The sequence below is a fragment of the Gymnoscopelus microlampas genome (genome assembly GCF_963454915.1).
Source record: "Gymnoscopelus microlampas genome assembly, chromosome: 5".
In the NCBI taxonomy this organism is placed as follows: domain Eukaryota; kingdom Metazoa; phylum Chordata; class Actinopteri; order Myctophiformes; family Myctophidae; genus Gymnoscopelus; species Gymnoscopelus microlampas.
In genome coordinates, this window is record NC_139942.1 from 54,052,937 (window position 1) to 54,073,735 (window position 20,799).

At 40.3% G+C, this 20,799-nt stretch overlaps 2 protein-coding genes and 1 long non-coding RNA gene across 3 annotated transcripts in view; all 3 read left to right on the forward strand.

The window, feature by feature from the left end:
* LOC311046364 (uncharacterized protein) overlaps positions 1-20,799 on the forward strand; it is a 48,342-nt gene that overhangs the window by 20,961 nt on the left and 6,582 nt on the right. The gene's annotated exons all lie outside the window — the stretch shown is intronic.
* LOC311045987 (NXPE family member 3-like) lies at positions 5,369-9,801 on the forward strand (the record flags this gene model as incomplete). Its single annotated transcript, XM_084058057.1, has 6 exons — positions 5,369-5,458; positions 5,641-6,404; positions 6,505-6,575; positions 7,230-7,445; positions 8,367-8,913; positions 9,705-9,801. The coding sequence occupies 6 exons, from the start codon at positions 5,369-5,371 to the stop codon at positions 9,799-9,801; spliced, it is 1,785 nt and encodes a 594-aa protein (XP_083914183.1).
* Positions 14,762-19,934, forward strand: LOC311046367. Its single transcript, XR_014600870.1, has 3 exons — positions 14,762-15,086; positions 18,552-18,615; positions 19,726-19,934. It is a non-coding gene; the product is annotated as an uncharacterized lncRNA (long non-coding RNA).

Sequence of the window (20,799 nt, forward strand, 5' to 3'; positions counted from 1 at the left end):
TCAGTCAGACTCTCTCTCTCTCTCTCTCTCTCTCTCTCTCTCTCTCTCTCTCTCTCTCTCTCTCTCTCTCTCTCTCTCTCTCTCTCTCTCTCTCTCTCTCTCTCTCTCTCTCTCTCTCTCTCTCTCTCTCTCTCTCTCTCTCTCTCTCTCTCTCTCTCTCTCTCTCTCTCTCTCTCTCTCTCTCTCTCTCTCTCTCTCTCTCTCTCTCTCTCTCTCTCTCTCTCTCACACCTGGCGTCCACTGTTTGGACGACTGATGCTAGGTTCTTGGTTGACCTATGATCCTATTACTGAGGCACTACACAGTCTCTATGCATTTGATGTATGTGTTTACCTTGTTTATTGTAAGTCACTCTGGATTTAGAGCATCTGCTAAATGCCTACATTGTAAATTGTAAGTGTGTTGTGCAAACCATACAGAATGGTACTGTATAGGCTTATGAAATATATTTTTTCACTTTATGGGAGAAAACTGAAGACAAAAGATAAAAAAAGAGAAGTATGACTAAGTTACAGAAGTGGTACATTTTATCACCAACTTCATGTCATGGGTAGACTGGAAACATTACATTACATTACAGTCATTTAGCAGACGCTTTTATCCAAAGTGACTTAATAAGTGCATTCAACATAGGTAGGGAAACAAAACTACTAATCACCAGAAGTCTTAAGTGCATTTTCTGCTAAAACAAGCAACCAAGAGTATACCTATAGTGCTAAGGTAAAAGTGCAGATCATCCCAGTAAACATTTACCTTCACTTCCTTAATCTTGTGGCGGAGCAAAACAACAAAGAGAAAAAGAAAATGAAATGAGAAACAACAAATAAATACAGTGATGTAAAAATCACACACTGTAAAACAACACACTGTTTTACAAAAGGCAGCCTGGGAATATTAATAACAGCGGCCCTCATATGTGAGAAATAATAATAATGATAAGTAGTGAAAGCTCATCTGTCAATCAAATAAATACAATAAAATAAATACTAATTAAAGGGCCCCAGCATGATAATCTAAGACCTCTACGGTCTGTTTTACAAACCAGTATTGTACTGCAAAATGTTTGCAGTACAACTGTAAAATGTTTTACTTAAGTAAAAGTATCAATACTGCAATGTAGATATACTCTGTTACAAGTAGAAGTCCCGTATTCAAAATGTACTTGAGTAAAAGTACTTAAAGGTTCTATGACATTCATTTTCACTTTTTTTATTTTTTAAATGATTTTTTGGGGGTTTTATGACCTCAATTACACCCAAAAAATCTGAACTTTGAACATTCAGTGCTCTCTGAAACCATGCTCTCTGAAACCAAGACAATGTTGGCATATGGAACAAAAGTGTGTTCTCTTTCGTCATCTTTGTAGAAGGTGAGTAACTTAAGTAATTAATCTAATGCTGACGGAGGTGGAAAGTAACTAAGTACATGTACTCAAGTACCTGCTGTACTTGAGTATAATTTTAAGGTATTTTTTACTTGACTGGAGTATTCCAATTTGCAGTACTTTTACTTTATTCCAATACATCTCAGAGAAAAATATTATACTTTTACTCCACGACAATTATTTGAAAACTTTAGTAACTACTAGTTGCTTTGTAGATTTTAATTATTATGACAAAACATACATAAACCACTTCAGCCCTATTTAAACTTTGGCTAATTGAAAATAGCCGATCTACAAGCTCAAGTGATGCAACACGTGTTGATTTTAGCCATGGACCCCCATCTGAAAATGTTTTGTGCCAGGGACCCCCAGAAGAAAACATTTGTCTTAAAAATTAAAAAGTATAAAAACAATGTTCAAATACTGCACAAAAATAGCAGCTTGCATCACGCGGGTGAACTGGTTTTAGAGTATTAGGTATTGTACAATATGGTCAAATTGGACAATATATATAGCTCTGTTTTCATCATGTGTATCATGGGTGCAGCCATGGGTGGGCCATGGCCCACCTACATAGAAAGCTGGCCCACCCAATCGATTTAACAAAATAATAATATATATATTTTAATTCATTTTAAATGTTTTGATAATAAATTGGTAAAATCAGGCAAAAATAAGAATTAAATAACATAACCCTAACCTAACCCAAACCCCACATAAAGTTGCCAAAAACAGAAAAAAAGTATCAAAATCCACCCAAAAAATGCAAAATGAGTCCATGAGTCCAGGACTTATTATTGTATCCAAAGCCAATGTCATTTGGTATTGTACAGTATGGTCAAATTGGACAATATAGCTCTGTTTTCATCATGTGTATCATGGGTGCAGCCATGGGGTGGGCCTGGGTGGGCCGTGGCCCACCTATATAGAAAGCTGTCCCACGCTATTGATTTTGCAAAAAAAAATATATACATATATTTTAATTGAATTTAAATGTTTTGACAATAATTGAATTTAAATGTTTTGACAATAAATCGGTAAAATCAGGCAAAAATAAGAATGAAATAACATAACCCTAACCTAACCCAAACCCTAACTCTAAAACCGAAATAAAGTTGACAAAAACAGAAATCAAAATCCACCCAAAACTGCGAAATTTCGCCCAAAACAGTCCACCAAAAGTCCATCCCCCCCACCTTCTGAGAGCCTGTGACGCCCCTGCTATACATTCATGCACTTGAGAAACAATGAGAATAGAAAGGCATAGTACTTCCTTTCTACATACAGTCTTCCATACAGAGCAGCTTGCCGTTGAGAATGTCTGCTTTTTAGGTATAGTGGGACTCCTCATCTGCATAGCAGCTTCAGGTATGATGAAATCCTATCTATATATTTATTTATATTCAGAATATATATTTGGTTGTAACTTGTTAACGTTGTTGTTGAAACCTACTATAATTGAAGTGTGTACACATAACCATGAGGCCAGTGATGGAAAACGCATTCAAATGTTTTACTTAAGTAAAAGTATCAATACTGAAATATAGAAATATTCTGTTACGAGTAAAAGTCCGGAATTCAAAATGTACTTGAGTAAAAGTAGAAAAGTATTGGCATCGAAATGTACTTAAAGTACCACAGTAAAAGTAGTCATTGTGCTGAATGTCCCACTTCAACTTTTCAAAAGTATAAAAATCTTTCATAAATGCGACGCATTGTGAGCTTGTAGATCGGTTATTTTCCAATGGCCAAAATGTATATAGGGCTGAAGTGGTTAATGTATGTTTTGTAATAATAATCCAAATCTACAAAGTAACTAGTAACTAAAGTTTTCAAATAATTGTATATGTATGCATTTCATACATTTAATGTATACACAGTGGTGGACAGTAACGGAGTAAATGTACTTGAGTACCGTACATAAGTACAGATTTTGAGTATTTGTACTTTACTTGAGTATCCAATTATTTTGTACATTTCCAAGACAAATATTTTACTTTTACTCAAGTGCATTTCTATAAATGCTATGAAGTACTAGTTACTTTTAGGTTGGCTGTTATTTTTTTATTTTTTTTATTCCTTCTTCCCTAAAATGCAATTGGCCACACGCTGTGTTCTTCAGAGAAGGAAACCTATCTATCACAGTACACACTCTGCACTGTGGGATCTACATCATAGGTATTCAACAGGTTGTCCGTGACCCCCTAAAATAATAATGGATTGTATTTATAACGCACTTTACATTTGCAAGAAATCTCAAAGTGCTAGCAAATATCAATTGTAAGAAAGACTACCAAACTACCCCCAACCCCCACTGTGTGAAGGACAGTAGCAATTTAAGCAACAGATAAGTTAAACAATATAGACCCAGTCTATTAAAAGTGTACATACTTCATATAATTACAAATATGAATGAGCAAGTTCACACTTTTGAGTGTTACTTGCATAATGTCCTTTAATGTGAACCAAATGTTGCATAGCGAGTGCTGACAACTTGAACTAAATTTGCTATTTTCGTGCCTTTTATACTCTGGTTTTAACAAGAAACATGGAGACTGCTATGCTCAACCAAAACGTTTTCAGAATGAGAATACAAAGTGACCTAAGCTACATTGCATTGAATGAGAGCAAGGTGGAGAGCAACTGTGGTTCAGCAAGACCGATATTTAAAGAAGAGAAGGGCAATTTCTCATATTAAAGCAAACAGGCAGGTGCTCAAACACTGGTTGGCTCCTATGTGTGCACCTGATGGAGACACTGCAAGCTACACAGGTTACAGGTTAAACTGCATGCTACACAGGTCACAGGTTAAACTGCATGCTACACAGGCTACAGGTTAAACTGCACGCTACACAGGTTACAGGTTAAACTGCATGCTACACAGGTCACAGGTTAAATAAACTGCATGCTACACAGGTCACAGGTTAAACTGCATGCTACACAGGTCACAGGTTACAGGTTAAACTGCATGCTACACAGGTCACAGGTTACAGGTTAAACTGCATGCTACACAGGGACTACTAGGGATAGGGTTGCCAACAGTCCCGTATTAGCCGGGACGCCCCGTATTTGAGCCAAAAGGGGCGTGTCCCGTACGGGACTTTGTTTGTCCCGGACTCCGGTGTAAAGGGAAAAATAAAAAATATATTTCTGTTTGCGCACACTGCAGTGTCTGGCTGCGTGTTTGTGTGCTTTATGAGATGGGCGCTAGGACCGCTCAGTTGACAGGGCAGGCACAGTGCTCGCACGAGTGCTTGTGTGTGTGTGTGTGTGAGATTTTCTCCGGTGGGAACGGCATCATTGTTTGTGTGGCATGTCAGCCTGTTCCCAACCCTAACCCTAACCCTAAGACCGAAATAAAGTAACAACAAAAAGTAACTTTATCCGCGGGAAACCCGAAAAAAATCGCACGCGCGTGCATGTGTCCCGTTTCTCCAGTTCTGGATGTTGGCAACCCTAACTAGGGAGTCACTCGTAACGTTGCTAAAGAAAGTAGTGCTGAATTGTCAGATGTAATGAAAGCTGTGAAGAACACACCCTGTTCTACTTCACCATTCTGAGGTTCAATGAATGGATTTTCTCACGCATGTTGAAGTCAGGAGGGAGTTTTTACTTGTCCAAAACTGCACAGAGCTGGCTGACAATTTCAATGACGATGTCTGGGTGGTTGGTTATGTAAGGCCACAACGCACGCGCCATTCACGTTTCTGTATGACAGAATGGAACGAGTCTGATCAGTCTGAACTGAGTCTGTAAGTGCATAGAGATTTTCCCGTGGTTTCAAATGAGACTCTACGGTCTATTTACAGTAATAGTACATAGTGACTGCCAAGAGAGCACAATAGACTTGCATTTTAGACTACGTTTGCTGTTCAACTTTCTCCTTAATTCTCATTCTCCACCTTTTTGGTTACGATATAACAGGGACTGTTAACAGCGCCACACACTGTTGACGAAGAAGAATTTCGAGAATTTGAGGTGAAGATGCATCGTTGTAAAAAGTTTGCAGTCATATTACTCCTACTGGCTCTGTCGGCTCTGATCTTTCTGCTGCGTGACAACAACATTCTTCGGGTGAGAACTTGATGTTGAGTGAAATTATTTCATGGCATTTCATTTCTAAACACCAACAATCAAAAAAAGCCTGTATAACTCAATGCATTCCTTCCCTTCCCCTTTTAACTTCAGAATTTATACTGATATTTCTATTGTCGCTCTTGCTAATATTTGTTAATCTCCTCTCCTCAAACCCTCAGATTACCCAACAGATCACACTTAAAGTCAAGAGCACCATCCTCCTTGAAGGTTCTCCTCCTCAACACCACAATCTCAGCCTCTGGAGCTGCCAGGGACAGAAGCTGTCTCCTGAGGATGCTCTGGAGGAACACTCCCTCCTAGACTCCATAGACTGGCCTGAACATCCACACTTTCCTACAGGCGTGAACTTCAACTTCAATCAGACCAGTGACCCCGCACACAGCCACTTCACTATCCTCCCAGCAGAGGGAGGTAGAGAGCGGCACGTAGGGGGGCATCTGCAGGCTCTCATCCAAATGCACGACTTCCAGGGACGGCCCAAACGCTACGGGGGAGACGTCTTGCTCGCTCGGCTGCACGAGCCGACCCTCGGAGCGGGCGTGGCGGGGCAGGTGGTGGACCACCTGAACGGCTCCTACTCTGCCGTGTTGCCCTTGCTCTGGGAGGGCCGTGCGCAGGTGGAGGTGACACTGGTTCATCCCAGCGAAGCCGTCACGGTGCTGCGCAGACTGACCAGGGAGCAGCCAGACAGGGTGTTCTTCCAGAGCACGTACCGCTCAGGCTCTGTTTCTGAAACCACAGTTTGTAATGTTTGTCTGCCAGCAAGCCAGCAGCAACCACTTTGCAATTATACAGACCTCCACACGGGGGAGCCCTGGTACTGCTACAAGCCTAAACAGCTGAACTGTGATAAACGCATCACCCACGTCATGGGAGGCTTCAAACAAAACATCAGATCTGATGAACAGACACTCTTTCAGAAGTAAGCAAGGGGGGAAACCGATTCCTTGTTTTCTTGGTCATTTTTTTCTTCTTTTTGTTTTGCTCAATACTAAAGAAATATTGTGTCTATTTCTCCACAGTCTGATCAACATGAAAGTCCCAGTTAAAGCTTCAGGGTCTGACAGTGTCAGAGTATTGCCAAAGGAAAAAGGTGAATGATGAAACTAGCTATTAAAGTAAAATTTCACTCTAAAAAACGTCTTCATTTTAACATCCTGCACCCTAGTCAATATTTAGATATTTGATATTTACTTGATCAGACACGCCCCCATTCTTTTTAAGTCCATTGAACTTTAAACTCCATTTTAACCATGTTAAGACTGAAAACACACGTCCCTGGTTCTGGTGGCTGATATTGTCCTTCTAATGCGTGAGGGGCTGTTTTTTATCAATTCATTTAATAGTCGACACATTAACGACGCATTAGAAGGACAATATCAGCCACCAGAACCAGGGCATGTGTTTTCAATGAGTCTAACAAGGTCAAAATTGAAGTTCATTGGACCTACTGTATATAGGAGGGTGGCATGTCTGAATATAAAACATCTAAATATTGAATCCAGCAACTTATAAAACTGGTGCACAAAAGCCAGAGCAGACGTTTAAAATGACCCGAGAAGTGTTTTAAAATGAAATACCTCTTAGGATCTTTAGAAGCTGCAGTCAAACCCAGCTTTTAGAGGTTTTTTTAGAAAGTGTCCATGATACAACAACAGCCACGCTGTTCCCATGTGGATCCTGACATCCACCGTGTGATGTTTTCTAAATGAATGTTTTTTTACTTGTTGTTCACAAAACAACCCAGAGGTGAAGAGCAGCAATGTGACGCCTCCTGGACCCCCCTCTGGACCCCCCTCTGGATATTACTACCAGGGGGTGTGGCGAGCCCTCGGTGGCACCACAGTGCATCAGTTCAGCAATGCCTCTGCCATCACACAGTGCCTGAGGAACAAGGCCGTACACATGTATGGAGACTCCACCGCTAGACAGTGGTTCGAGTACCTCACTGCAACTTTACCAGGTAACATGTACTGTACTGTAGGCCAGTGAAAATAATTTCAAGAACCCCCCAGTTTGATAAGCATTATAGGCCACGGACCCCCATTTGATTCAACGTTTTAACTCTGGGACCGCCCAATCTAATTTATCTCAGAGTGTACATACCCGTTTTTGGCACCCCCTGGTCCATACCCCGGAACTCTTGAATTTAGCTCCATCAGTTCCATAGCTCCATCAAAATCCTTCTGTCTAAAGAATGGTTCTAACCTGCTCCACAGAAAACACAAGCATATACTGAAGAGATGGAGAAATGACTTCAGTTTACTTTTCTTGACTTGTAGCAACTACCAGATAGGACTGCTGCACAGTATTACTCCATCTTCTGCCCACAGTCTGAAAATCCTCTATAGCACATGGTTTCACCTCAATTAAGGACTCAGATATACTTGCATTAGGTCATAGACTCCTATTTCAAACCATTCTGTCCTAATTGAAAAACAGATTCATAGTGGTTATATTTGAACATATTTTAAAATGAGTCATTCATAAATATTTTGTAGTGTAATGATTTCAAGTGAACTTAAGTGACATTAAACTACTCCTTATTTGTCTGGGGACCATCCAGTCAAGGACCCCTGGTGGGCTGGGGACCAACCACCGCCCTAGCACTCCTAATTTATTTTTGTCAGCACCTCATCTGTTTAGATATTCACATTCACATTATGCTATGTTACTTACAGTAGATCATACGCCATGTGCTTGAGCAGACAGATGCTGATGTCTACCTGCTAGCCTACACACATGCTTGTTTTAGCAGCACTCACTCAATTGTAGGATTCATGACGCCTACTCTGATTTGACACTGTATTAGTATGTCTCTCTGGATAAGAGCCTCCATCTCTCCCCCCAACTGTGTGAAAACGTGTAGATCTCTCTGTTCCAGACCTCAAGGAGGTTTTGCACAGCCCAAAGCAAGTTGGACCGTTCATGGCGGTGGACACCGGCCATAACATCCTGGTGAAGTACCGCGCCCACGCACCCCCGATCCGCATCTTCACCATTCCAACCAGCGAGCTGCGTTACGTGGCCAACGAGCTAGACGGCCTGGCCGGGGGTCCCGACACCGTGGTGGTCCTCAGCGTCTGGGCCCACTTCGGCACGTTCCCCGTCGAGGTCTACATCCGCCGGCTGCGGGGTATCCGTGGGTCCGTGGTGCGCCTCCTGGACAGGGCTCCCGGGACCCTCGTGGTCTTCCGTACGCCGAACCTCAAAGCTATGGACCTCTTCGGGACCCTGACCAACAGTGACTGGTACTCGTGGCAGCAGAACAGGGTGCTCAGGGCCATGTTCAAGGGCCTGAGTGTTGTTCTGGTGGACGCCTGGGAGATGACGCTGGCACACGACCTGCCTCATCTTCTGCATCCACAGCCCCCCATTATCAAAAATATGATCGACGTTCTCTTGTCAAACGTCTGCCCACAGACACAGAGGTGACCCACTAGGCTTGTGTGATAATAAAAATCTAACAATGTGGCTATCAGGATCCACATAGGGATGTTTTCAAGAGAGGACTAAAGGCTTTCCTTTTTAATAAAGCATTCCGTTATATTTTCCTGTTTTACCCTCTAGGTCTTTTGCCCCCATGTTTTAAAATGTTTTTTTAGACTATTTTTCTTTTAGATGTGTTGTTTTAATGCAAATGTTTTTATTCCGTGCTGTAGCACTTTGAGTTTTTTTTCAAATGTAAAGTGCAATATAAATAAAGAGTATAATTATTAAATGTCATCTGATGTATCTATTAGGTAGGGATGACTCTAAGAGCAGAGGCTATACAAAAGCCACTTTATCACATATCTAAAGTCATCAGTCACAGACAGTAGGCCTACACATTTAAAATGACTGCACATCAAATCCAAATAATCAGTGAACGGCGCACTGTCCATTTGACCAAACAAACATATCAGCAGTGGTGAGTGGTTACTCAAGTACTGTACTTAAGTACAATTTTGAGGTCTTTTTTACTTTACAGGAGTATTTCCTATTTTCAATACTTTTACTTCTACTCCACTACATCTCAGAGGCAAACATTGTACTTTTACTCCACTTTATTTACTTTATGTTTATTTGAAAACTTTAGTTTATGGCAGTATTGATACTTTAACTTAAGTACAAGTTTTGAGTACTTTTCCCACCACTGCATGTCAGTTGCTCCAAAAAAAACATGACTCACCAATGCAGCTCAAATGTCAAGGTGAAGAAGTTCTTCTCTGGCTCCTCACAGATGTCATGGAGGTGAAGAAGTTCTTCTCTGGCTCCTCACAGATGTCATGGAGGTGAAGAAGTTCTTCTCTGGCTCCTCACAGATGTCATGGAGGTGAAGTAAAGGTTGTGTGTTTTTTCATGGATGGTCTGGAATTAATTATGGAACAAAAAGGCTGGTAAATGAAGTTATAGTGATTTTCCTGTCAGTAGAGTAGCCAGCTCTGTTTAACTTCTACTTATGGCTGTGGGGGCCATATACAGTAGCTTAGCACAGCTGAGTTGTGCCATTGGGAATGACAGCATAAGACAGTATAATCAATCATATAGCTACCAGCGAAAGATTATATCAAAAAGGTTAGGTTAAGACTTTGACACTAAACTTTGTAAATTGAGATGATTAGCCCTACACTTCAACTATTTGAAAATAGCCGATCTACAAGTGTCACATCGTCGCGTAGTGAGCTTGTACTTGTAGATCGGCTATTTCAAATGATTTCAATACATTTTGTAAAGCTGTGAAATGTGCCATGCTGCATAATGACTACTTTTACTTTTGGTTCTTTGAGTATATTTTAACAGAGTATTTCTTCATTATGGTATTATTTATTAATACTGTAGATCGGCTATTTTAAAATTATTTTTATACATTTTGTAAAGCTGTGAAACGTGACATTCTGCATAATGACTGGGCCTACTTACTTAAATGTAGGGTAAGTGATAATTTTTTTATTAAAAAGGTTAAAGTACTTTATTCTGATAGTAATCATTGCTACAGAGTGTTTGTTGGGTCACAGGGGTCTCTCCAGCTCTTTAGTAAACAGAATATAGCACATTTTCAGGTAGTTGACAAAATTTAAGCCAATCAGGAGAGAGCATTGAAAATGCATTTTCTGTTTAATAAAGAGCTGGAGAGACATTAGCCCCTACGGAACCTCTCCCTCCGCTGTACGCTGTATAGCTCCGAGATGAGGTCCCTCGTTAGTTACTGCCGTCTGTTTTCGAAATGGTCGCACGTCGTCCACTTTACATGTTTCTTACCCCTTTCTGCACATCGTATCCAAAAAGTAAAGCATTTCCGCCACTCTCTCAGATGTTTGAAGTTTTAACGCGCCATAAAAGATATCCAACGGGTTGAAGAAAGTATTTAATTTGCCTCGGTTTTCATCCGGTTCCATAATATTTTGCATTAGAAGATGCAATTCAACATTTGACCAGTAGGGTAAATAGTAATGTTATCTCTACGGGCGCAACTCTTGCGCAATGTCTTAAAAACCATGTAACCGGATGAAAACCGAGGCAAATTAAATACTTTCTTCAACCCGTTGGATGGCTTTTATGGCGCGTTAAAACTTCAAACATCTGAGAGAGTGGCGGAAATGCATTACTTTTTGGATACGATGTGCAGAAAGGGGTAAGAAACATGTAAAGTGGACGACGTGCGACCATTTCGAAAACAGACGGCAGTAACTAACGAGGAACCTCATCTCGGAGCTATACAGCGGAGGGAGAGGTTCCGTCGTTGCTAGAGAGACATGAGACTCCTTTTACTGAACAAACACTCTATAGAAATGATTACTATCAGAATATAGAGCTATTTAACACTTATTTTAATCAATCACTTACCCTACCTTTAATAATAATGACTTGGCCTACACGTACTTACTTGTGTAGCCTTAGATCAAGACAACGATGTATTTGATCGAGTCTGACTTTTACTTTCGTATCTACGAGAGTCTTAGCGACTACCCCCCAGTTTACTCTGAAATGTCACCAGTAAAGCCCTTATTTCTCCAAACATGTACAAAATGCAAAATATAAAGTGCTTACCCACTTGCCCCAAATGTTAACTAGGTGTCCGGAGTATTTGTGTAATGTATTAGTCCATATTTTTCAATAAAGAAGTGTTTTAATCATGTCTGTGGCAAAATGCCATTCCCCCCTCGTGTAATTCCTCTGTACATTGAGTGTAATTTCGGCTTTCACCATCGTCACTACCACCCATTCCGACAGAATCGGCCACAGACGTGATTAAAACTGTATTGAATAACAACATGGACTAATACATTACACTAACACACAGGACACCTAGTTAATATTTGGGGCAAGCAGATAAGCACTTTATATGTTGCATGTGTACATGTTTTGAGAAATACAGGCTTTACTGGTGACATTTCAGGGCAAACTGCTGGGGGGGGGGGGGGGTGGTCGCTAAGAAATTGATCAAATACATCTACGATAGTCTTGACCTAAGGCTATTACTTTTGGTTCTTTGAGTATAAAATTGATGCCAATACTTTTGTACTTTTACTCAAGTAAATGTTGCATACCAGACTTTCACTTGCAACAGAGTATTTCTTCATTATGGTATTAATACTTTTTGGCCCGTTTATGTTGTATTATTTTCTATTGACTGAAAGTGGACATCAGTTATAGCTCTAGCTGGTCCATAGCGTTTAGAATGAGTTCTCCTTAACGCTATGTTACTTTTCAGCCGTTGCCCTCACACCCGCGGTAGAGCAGGCTGCCTCTCGTCTGTAGTAAACATTAGAAAAATACACTTTCGCTACTAGACAGTACTACTACTCACCAAAACAAAGACGGTTTTAATATGTTGAAAGCCTACTTTCCTCAGTGGGAAGTGGAAAGTGGGAACACTCAGAGCCCCGCCCCCCAACGTCTAAAATACACCTTTTGACCAGAAAAGAAAATATTTCACCGGATGGAAAAAAGTTTTAGTTGCTCCACTGCGCCCCCTACAGATCTGATGATCAATGGAATTGTTCTATTGACAAGATCTGTAGGGGGCGCAGTGGAGTAACTGCTCCTTCTAACACAACTTCATCCAACAGTATACTTTAGACCGTTTTCCAAATATTAGATTTTTTAGATTTTAGACAAAATTCTCAATTTGACATGGCGATGCCCTCTGTTCCTTAGTTCCTTTTACCGATGAGTTTGATTGGTAGGCTATTAATTAACCACTATGTCAACGACAACGTCAATGCAATACAGTACTACTGCCCTTGACCAGAGAGAGAGAGGCTAATGTAATGAAATGACACCAAACAGAAACCATTTAACTCTCTCATTGTTATAAATGGATACATTGAGAATTAAGAATTTGACTGTTTAGCTTAGCGAGTAGATCACTGCATCTCAAACTTTTTCATGTCAAGGACCCCCAAATGTATATGTATTTGGCCACGGACCCCCATCTGAATAGGTTTTGTGCTAGGGACCCCCAGAAGAGAAGATTTATGTAAAAAATGTATTCTAAATAGTAACAGAGCAGGGCCCAGCTCTGCAGCTCAGGGGCCTTCAGAAATGACCCTAAGAGACGAGGAGATATTAGAAAATGTGTTGGCCACCATAAATGGTGGACTAGCAATCGCCTCTCTTAATGCGGAAAGAGCAAATATGGAGAGGAATATCGAGGAATTAGGAGAAACAATGAGAGAGAGAGAGCGTCAGAGGGTAGTGATAGAAATCAGCGATGATGAAGACAGGATGGAATCAGACGCTAGGAACAGAGATGCTGTGATAGTGTTAAGCAGTGATGAGGAGAGTGACATAGAGGAGTTGCAGCACTGTACTTGTACTGGTGACAAAAGGGAAGCTAGTGGCTGCGCGACTAAGTTGCTGCGGCCCATGATATTTCATTGTAACCTGTATGTATGTATCTGTGACCAATGACAAATAAACCTCATTCATTCAGCAGGGGAGTGAGGAGCACAGGGAGGTGGAGTTAGAACAGGGTCCAGAGGTGACGCCCCAACAGCAGCAGCTGATAAGGTTGATGTTACAACGACCACAATCACCAGGCCGCATCATCACCAGGTTGCATCATTCCCTGACCTACGTGCCTTCCACTCCAGGGAGGGGGAATTCACCTACCCCTCCATCATCACCGGACAGTCCATAAGAGAATCAGTTGGCGATGAGGGAGATCAGAGCGATCCTCCACCATATTGTTTCATATATTCATTGTATGGATGCCTTATGCCTTAACTGTGTTAATTTGATGAACTGAGTACTGATGAGGGTACTTAAAACCTTTTTCTGTTTCAAGCTTTAATGCAAGGGGTTAAAATTAAGATGTGAGAAAAGACAGGGCCACTACAGTGTGTGTGTGTGTGTGTGTGTGTGTGTGTGTGTGTGTGTGTGTGTGTGTGTGTGTGTGTGTGTGTGTGTGTGTGTGTGTGTGTGTGTGTGTGAGAATGACGAAATAGGTTAGCAGTAAAAGAAACAGCTAAAGAGGAACTTCTAGTGGAGGACAGGAAACCATGAAAGCTGGGCGAGGAGCCAAAAAGCAGAGAGAGTGTGACTTTGAGAAGAAAGAGTAGAAATACTCTACTATTTTTACTCTACTCTCTATAAGAATAAAAATACTTAAAGACAGTAAAAGGTAAATGAAATAAGAAGAGATGGAGTAACAAAATAATGATAAAGTGTGGTAATGCTTACTATTTGCTTAAAGATTGTGTTAATAGAAGAAGTGGTAAGGATGAAGTAATCACTGAAAGGAGTGTTAGGGAGGAAAGTATAAAGATAGAAAGTAACGTAGTATTACAAGGGGGGAGAAAAGGCCTTACTAGACAGACTGGGTGTAGCACAGGAATACGCTGATAATAATAATTAATAAAGGTAAACATCCAGGTTAAAGAGACATGATAAGTTTAATGCACTGATTAGGCTATAGTGGGGTGAAGAGGAAATGCTTTATACTTAAATAAGAGTTTATTTGGGTTAGTCAGCAGACAATAAGTAAACTGAGATAAATAGTATAGATAGGAAAATAATGGTCACGACTAGTGTATAGGGTAAAAGCTACTGAGACTATGGAAACATCATTTCCCTAAGGGTATTGCATATGGTGAAATAGTGTGTAAGAATAGGGAAGAGGTGATATGTCCCAGACATAGATTAAAAGGGTCATGACGCATCAAGCACAGTCACGCTGACCATGGGGTAATAAACGGGATATGGTCAAGAGAGCGTGGGTGGTAGGAAAAATAGGATGGGCCAAAATGCCCTTTATAAACAGTGTTCAGAGAGCAAGTTGTTGAGAGACTTTGCGCGCCGTCGTTAGAGACCTGGGGTATGTTAAAGTAATCTCACCATATCACCCGAGTTGGGGAATTAGCCTCTGACATGTGCGAATACGGAATTTAGATGCTTAATAATAGATGGGGTAGAAAAATCAGCCCAAAACATAGTGCGTGTATTAGACTAAAATATCTCCCAATTTGATGATGGCTTATAACGGGTCTCCCCCTTTATAGCCTATTATTAGGTTGTAGTCAGGCGAGGGAAAGCTTGTACGCCTAATACCTCGCTCTGCTTTAAAATAGACAACAGGTAGAAGGAAGGAATCTGGATTATTGGAAGGAACTACCAGAAGGTGATATTTTAGTTATGTCTTGTTTTATCACAGCATGGGAGGGTAAGGGTACCTATGTATTTGAGATCTATTTGGATAGAACTCTAATATTCTCATGTATGTGATATGGATTAATTTGTAACAGCTTAATTGAACATTGTATTCAATCTACTTACTTTTACCTGCATTTTCTGCTTAAAGCTGTAAGCAATACTATAATACATTGTACATTTCCTGCATTTAAAAGAGACATTTCATAGAGTTATTTTACACAATTGGGGGATAATTCCCCTTATTTGGTTTATCTCCTTCAAAGAGTAAAAATAGATGTGTGCATATATATATATATATATATATATACACTGCTCAAAACAATAAAGGGAACACATAAACATTACAATGTAACTCCAAGTCAATCACACTTCTGGGATATCAACCTGTCCAGTTAGGAAGCAACACTGATTGTGAATCAATTTCACCTGCTGTTGTGCAAATGGAACAGACAACAGGCGGACATGAGAAGCAATTTGCAAGCCAACCCCTATAAAGGAATGGTTTTGCAGGTGGTGGCCACAGACCATTTCCCTGTCCTCATCCTTTCTGGCTGATTTTTGGGTACTTTTGCATTTTGCCAGTGCCCTCACCACTAGAGGTAGCATGAGGCGGTTTCTGCAACCCACAGAAGTTGCTCAGGTAGTGCAGCTCATCCAGGATGGCACATCAATGCGCGCTGTGGCAAGAAGGTTTGCTGTGTCTCCCAGCACAGTGTCAAGAGCATGGAGGAGATACCAGGAGACAGGCCAGTACACCAGGAGACGTGGTGGGGGCCGTAGGAGGACAACAACCCAGCAGCAGGAGCGCTATCTGGTCCTTTGTGCAAGGAGGAACAGGAGGAGCACTGCCAGAGCCCTACAAAACGACCTCCAGCAGGCCACATGTGCATGTTTCTGCTCAAACTGGTTTGGCGGTGGGTCAGTGATGGTCTGAGGATCTCATCCCGGTACCTAATGGCAGTCATGGTACCTCTGGCTAGCACATAGAGGTCTGTGCGGCCCTCCAAGGATATGCCTCCCCAGACCATCACTGACCCACCGCCAAACCGGTCATGCTGGAGGATGTTGCATGCAGCAGAACGTTCTCCACGGCGTCTCCAGACTCTGTCACATGTGCTCAGTGTGGACCTGCTCTCATCCGTGAAGAGCACAGGGTGCCAATGGCGAATCTGCCAGTCCTGGTGTTCTCTGGCAAATGTCAATCGGGCTGCACGGTGTTGGGCTGTGAGCACAGGCCCCACTTGTGGACGTCGGGCCCTCATACCACCCTCATGGAGTCTGTTTCTCACAGTTTGAGCAGAAACATGCACATTAGTGGCCTGCTGGAGGTTGTTTTGTAGGGCTCTGGCAGTGCTCCTCCTGTTCCTCCTTGCACAAAGGACCAGATAGCGCTCCTGCTGCTGGGTTGTTGTCCTCCTACGGCCCCCACCACGTCTCCTGGTGTACTGGCCTGTCTCCTGGTATCTCCTCCATGCTCTTGACACTGTGCTGGGAGACACAGCAAACCTTCTTGCCACAGCGCGCATTGATGTGCCATCCTGGATGAGCTGCACTACCTGAGCAACTTCTGTGGGTTGCAGAAACCGCCTCATGCTACCTCTAGTGGTGAGGGCACTGGCAAAATGCAAAAGTACCCAAAAATCAGCCAGAAAGGATGAGGACAGGGAAATGGTCTGTGGCCACCACCTGCAAAACCATTCCTTTATAGGGGTTGGCTTGCAAATTGCTTCTCATTTCCACCTGTTGTCTGTTCCATTTGCACAACAGCAGGTGAAATTGATTCACAATCAGTGTTGCTTCCTAACTGGACAGGTTGATATCCCAGAAGTGTGATTGACTTGGAGTTACATTGTAATGTTTATGAGTTCCCTTTATTGTTTTGAGCAGTGTATATATATATATGCACACATCTATTTTTACTCTTTGAAGGAGATAAACCTTCATATATATATATATATATATATATATATATATATATATATATATATATATATATATATATATATATATATATATATATATATATATTAATACATTCAGAATAAGCAAACCAGTAATCACAATAACTTGCACGCGATTAGTAGGATAGCCAATAGTAATTAAGGTGATTAAGAGTGTGGCCTTAAGATGGAGATTGGTTAACGAACTGGAGTGAATATCCTACACCATAGGCTTTGTGGCATAGTGCTTTCTATGAGTGAATTGAAGGGTTAGTTCACTAGAATAGAAAATTACCTGTTAGTCAGAGAAGCCTATATGGGACGGACTTACCTCCGTAAACCGCCTGGCGACAGATGCTATATTAACACATTTTTGCTGGGGACCTACTGGAACCCCCCCAAGGACCCCTGGGGGTCCCCGGACCCCACTTTGAAAACCACTGGCGTAGATGAAATCACTAGAGTGCCAGGGTAGAGCAGAAATTATAATAACACAGTATAGATTTTTATCTGCTTTTGTTTTAGAAACGTGCTGTACCTTTAGATTGGTTTCTGTAGTTCTGTCTGTTTTTATTTAATCTATTTATTAGTTGTTTGTACATTTTGTTTGACCTTTTTATATTGTTTTCACGTGAAAAAAAAACAAAAGGAAAGGCCTACCACTCTTTGGCTTTGGAGTATTTTCCACCAAATGAGATAAATACACATTCCATTAAGACCGGGAACGCATCTGTGTTTAGATCTGCATTTTAAAAAGTCCTGGGGTCTTGTTTCCATTGTGGTCCCATGTAATCAATTCCTCAACAGAGCATAGAATATGAACACGTTAATACATGTCATCAATAAAATAGAAATACAAAGACTTGCATTGGACCCTAGTCTGTCTGCTGTCAGTTTTGACAGTGTCGTGAGGACTGGAGAATAGAGACTTTGTTTGCACTGATCGACAATTTTGAGGTATTCTTACTTTACTGGAGTATTTCCAATTTCCAATACTTTTACTTCTACTTCACAACATCTCAGAGGCAAATATTATACTTTTACTCCACTACAATTATTTGAAAACTTTAGTTATTAGTTACTTTGAAGATTTGTATTATTTTTACAAAACAAACATTACCCACTTCAGCCCTATATATATTTTGGCCATTTGAAAATAGCAGATCTACAAGCTCACAATGTGTCGCAAAGCGACGACATTCTGCCGAATGAGTACTTTTACTTTCAGTATTTAAGTATATTTTAATGCAAATACTTTTGTACTTTAAGTAAATTGTGAATTCCGGACTTTTACTTGTAACAGAGTATTTCTACATTGCAGTATTGATAAGAGTAAATAATATGAGTACGTTTTCCACCACTGACACCTTGACAGTCTGCAGAGCAGAGAAGTAGAGAACAGGATGTGGTCACAGAGCAAAGTGGAAGCTGTGTAGCCAACTAATACTAAAATAGGACAGCACATAATTGTTTTATTTTGTTTTTACATGCAGATTTCTACAGAGAGCATGTCTGCATTTCACGTGAGACTCTTCATCTGGATGGCTGCTTCTTCAGGTAAAATAAACATCAAAATGACATTAAGAACACATAAACTTTTCTTTATACCGTACCGTTTGTCTTATTTGTCTGCTATTTTCAATGTATATAGCGTATATACATTTATTTTATACCTATTTGTTTTACTTCAGCCCTATAATAGGGCTGAAGTGGTAAAAGGATAAGGATAATTCCTTTTAACAGGTCGTTCATGAAAGTCCTTGCGGTCTTGTTTCCAATGAGAACCTGTGAGCAATTAGGGGTTAAAAGTCTTTCTCAGGGACAAATTTCATTCCATCAACACATATGCTAACCTGGCCTGGAATCGAACCTTGGGCAACCAGGGCCTCTGGCTCCCTAGGCAGGCTCACTAACCATTCAGCTATCGCCGCCCCTAACATATTATTCCTGGTTAATATGTTTTGTAATAATAATCAAAATCTACAAAGTAACTAGTAACTAAAGTTTTCAAATAATTGTAGTGGAGTAAAAGTACAATATTTGGATCCGAGATGTAGTGGAGTAAGTAAAAGTACTGAAAATTGGAAATACTCCAGTAAAGTCAAATACCTCAAAATTGTACTTAAGTACAGTACTTGAGTAAATGTACTTAGTTACTTTACACCACTACATAAAAGGATAACAAAAAGCTTGTTGCTATATTGTAAATACGTAGATACCTTTTTTGTTTTTGATTCCTTCCTTTATTCTCTCCTTTTTTCCCATTTTATCTTACACTTTATAGTATAACATTTTGTTTTCCCCTTTAGAGTATAACATTTTGTTTTATACTTTATAGTATAACATTTTGTTTTATACTTTATAGTATAACATTTTGTTTTATACTTTATAGTATAACATTTTGTTTTATACTTTATAGTATAACATTTTGTTTTATACTTTATAGTATAACATTTTGTTTTATACTTTATAGTATAACATTTTGTGTATAATGCTGATAATATTTTGTGATTTCCAGTGGTGTCCAGTGATGTGAAGCAAGTTTTTAGATCAGCTCTTTTTAGCTAAGAGCTTTGGTGTAGAGGAAAGACAGGAGGAGGCCAAGTTCAAAGAAGTATAAAGGGTTTAAATTAAAATGTTAAATAAAAACCTTGATGTTTGTTCCAGATGCAGTGACCCCAGCAGAACAAGCCCGGCAGAGCCCCCAGTGTCTTCCAGCCCCGGTTCCTGTTACCTGACTGTCTGGAGTTTATTGATGGGGAATTTTATTGTATTTTTAGTATTTCCTTTCTAATGTGTGAACACCACACTGATGAAGGTCCAGAGGGACCAAAATATCTGTCAATTTGAATAAAAGCTGATGCTGCTGAGCAATAGCATTGTGCTGGATCTTTATAACTATTTCTAAGTAAACTGTTGTGTATTAACTACACACAGTTATGGTTGTTGGCTATTTGTAGTGTCTGTTCCTTTAAGTGCTGGGCTGGGGGGAGTGTCTCACTTGAGTGTATGCAGTTGAATGGAGCTCCAACTTTAACGTTTCTACTCCACTACATCTCAGAGGCAAATATTGTAGATTTACTCCACTACAATTATGTGAAATCTTTAGTTACTAGTTACTTTGTAGATTTTGATCATTATTACAAAACATACATTAACCACTTCAGCCCTATACATTTTGGCCATTTGAAAATAGCCGATCTACAAGCACACAATTAGTCGCGATGAGACGCATGGCGAGCTTGTAGATCGGCTATTTTCAAAAGACTCTTATTTTGAAACTTGTGAAATGGGACATTATGCATAATGAGAACTTTTACTTTTGGTACTTTAAGTACATTTTGATGCCAATACTTTTGTACTTTTACTCAAATATTTTTTTTTATTCTGGACTTTTACTTGTAATATTTCTACATTGCAGCATTTATACTTTTACTTAAGTACAACATTTGAGTACTTTTTCCGCCACTGCTTTTGCAAAAACTACTTCAAGTACAAAGGCAATTTGCAACAACCAGAAGTTGTGGTTCAAACAGGACAAAGCGCTGTGGGCTACCAATTCATGCACTTATGAGCAGAGAAAGTGCACAGTACTTCCTTTCTACATGCAGTCTCCTACACAGAGCAGCTTGCATGGCGTTGAGAATGTCTGCTTTTAAGGTAGTGGGACTCCTCATCTGCATAGCAGCTTCAGGTATGATGAACTCCTACCTATCTATATATTTATATTCAGAATATATA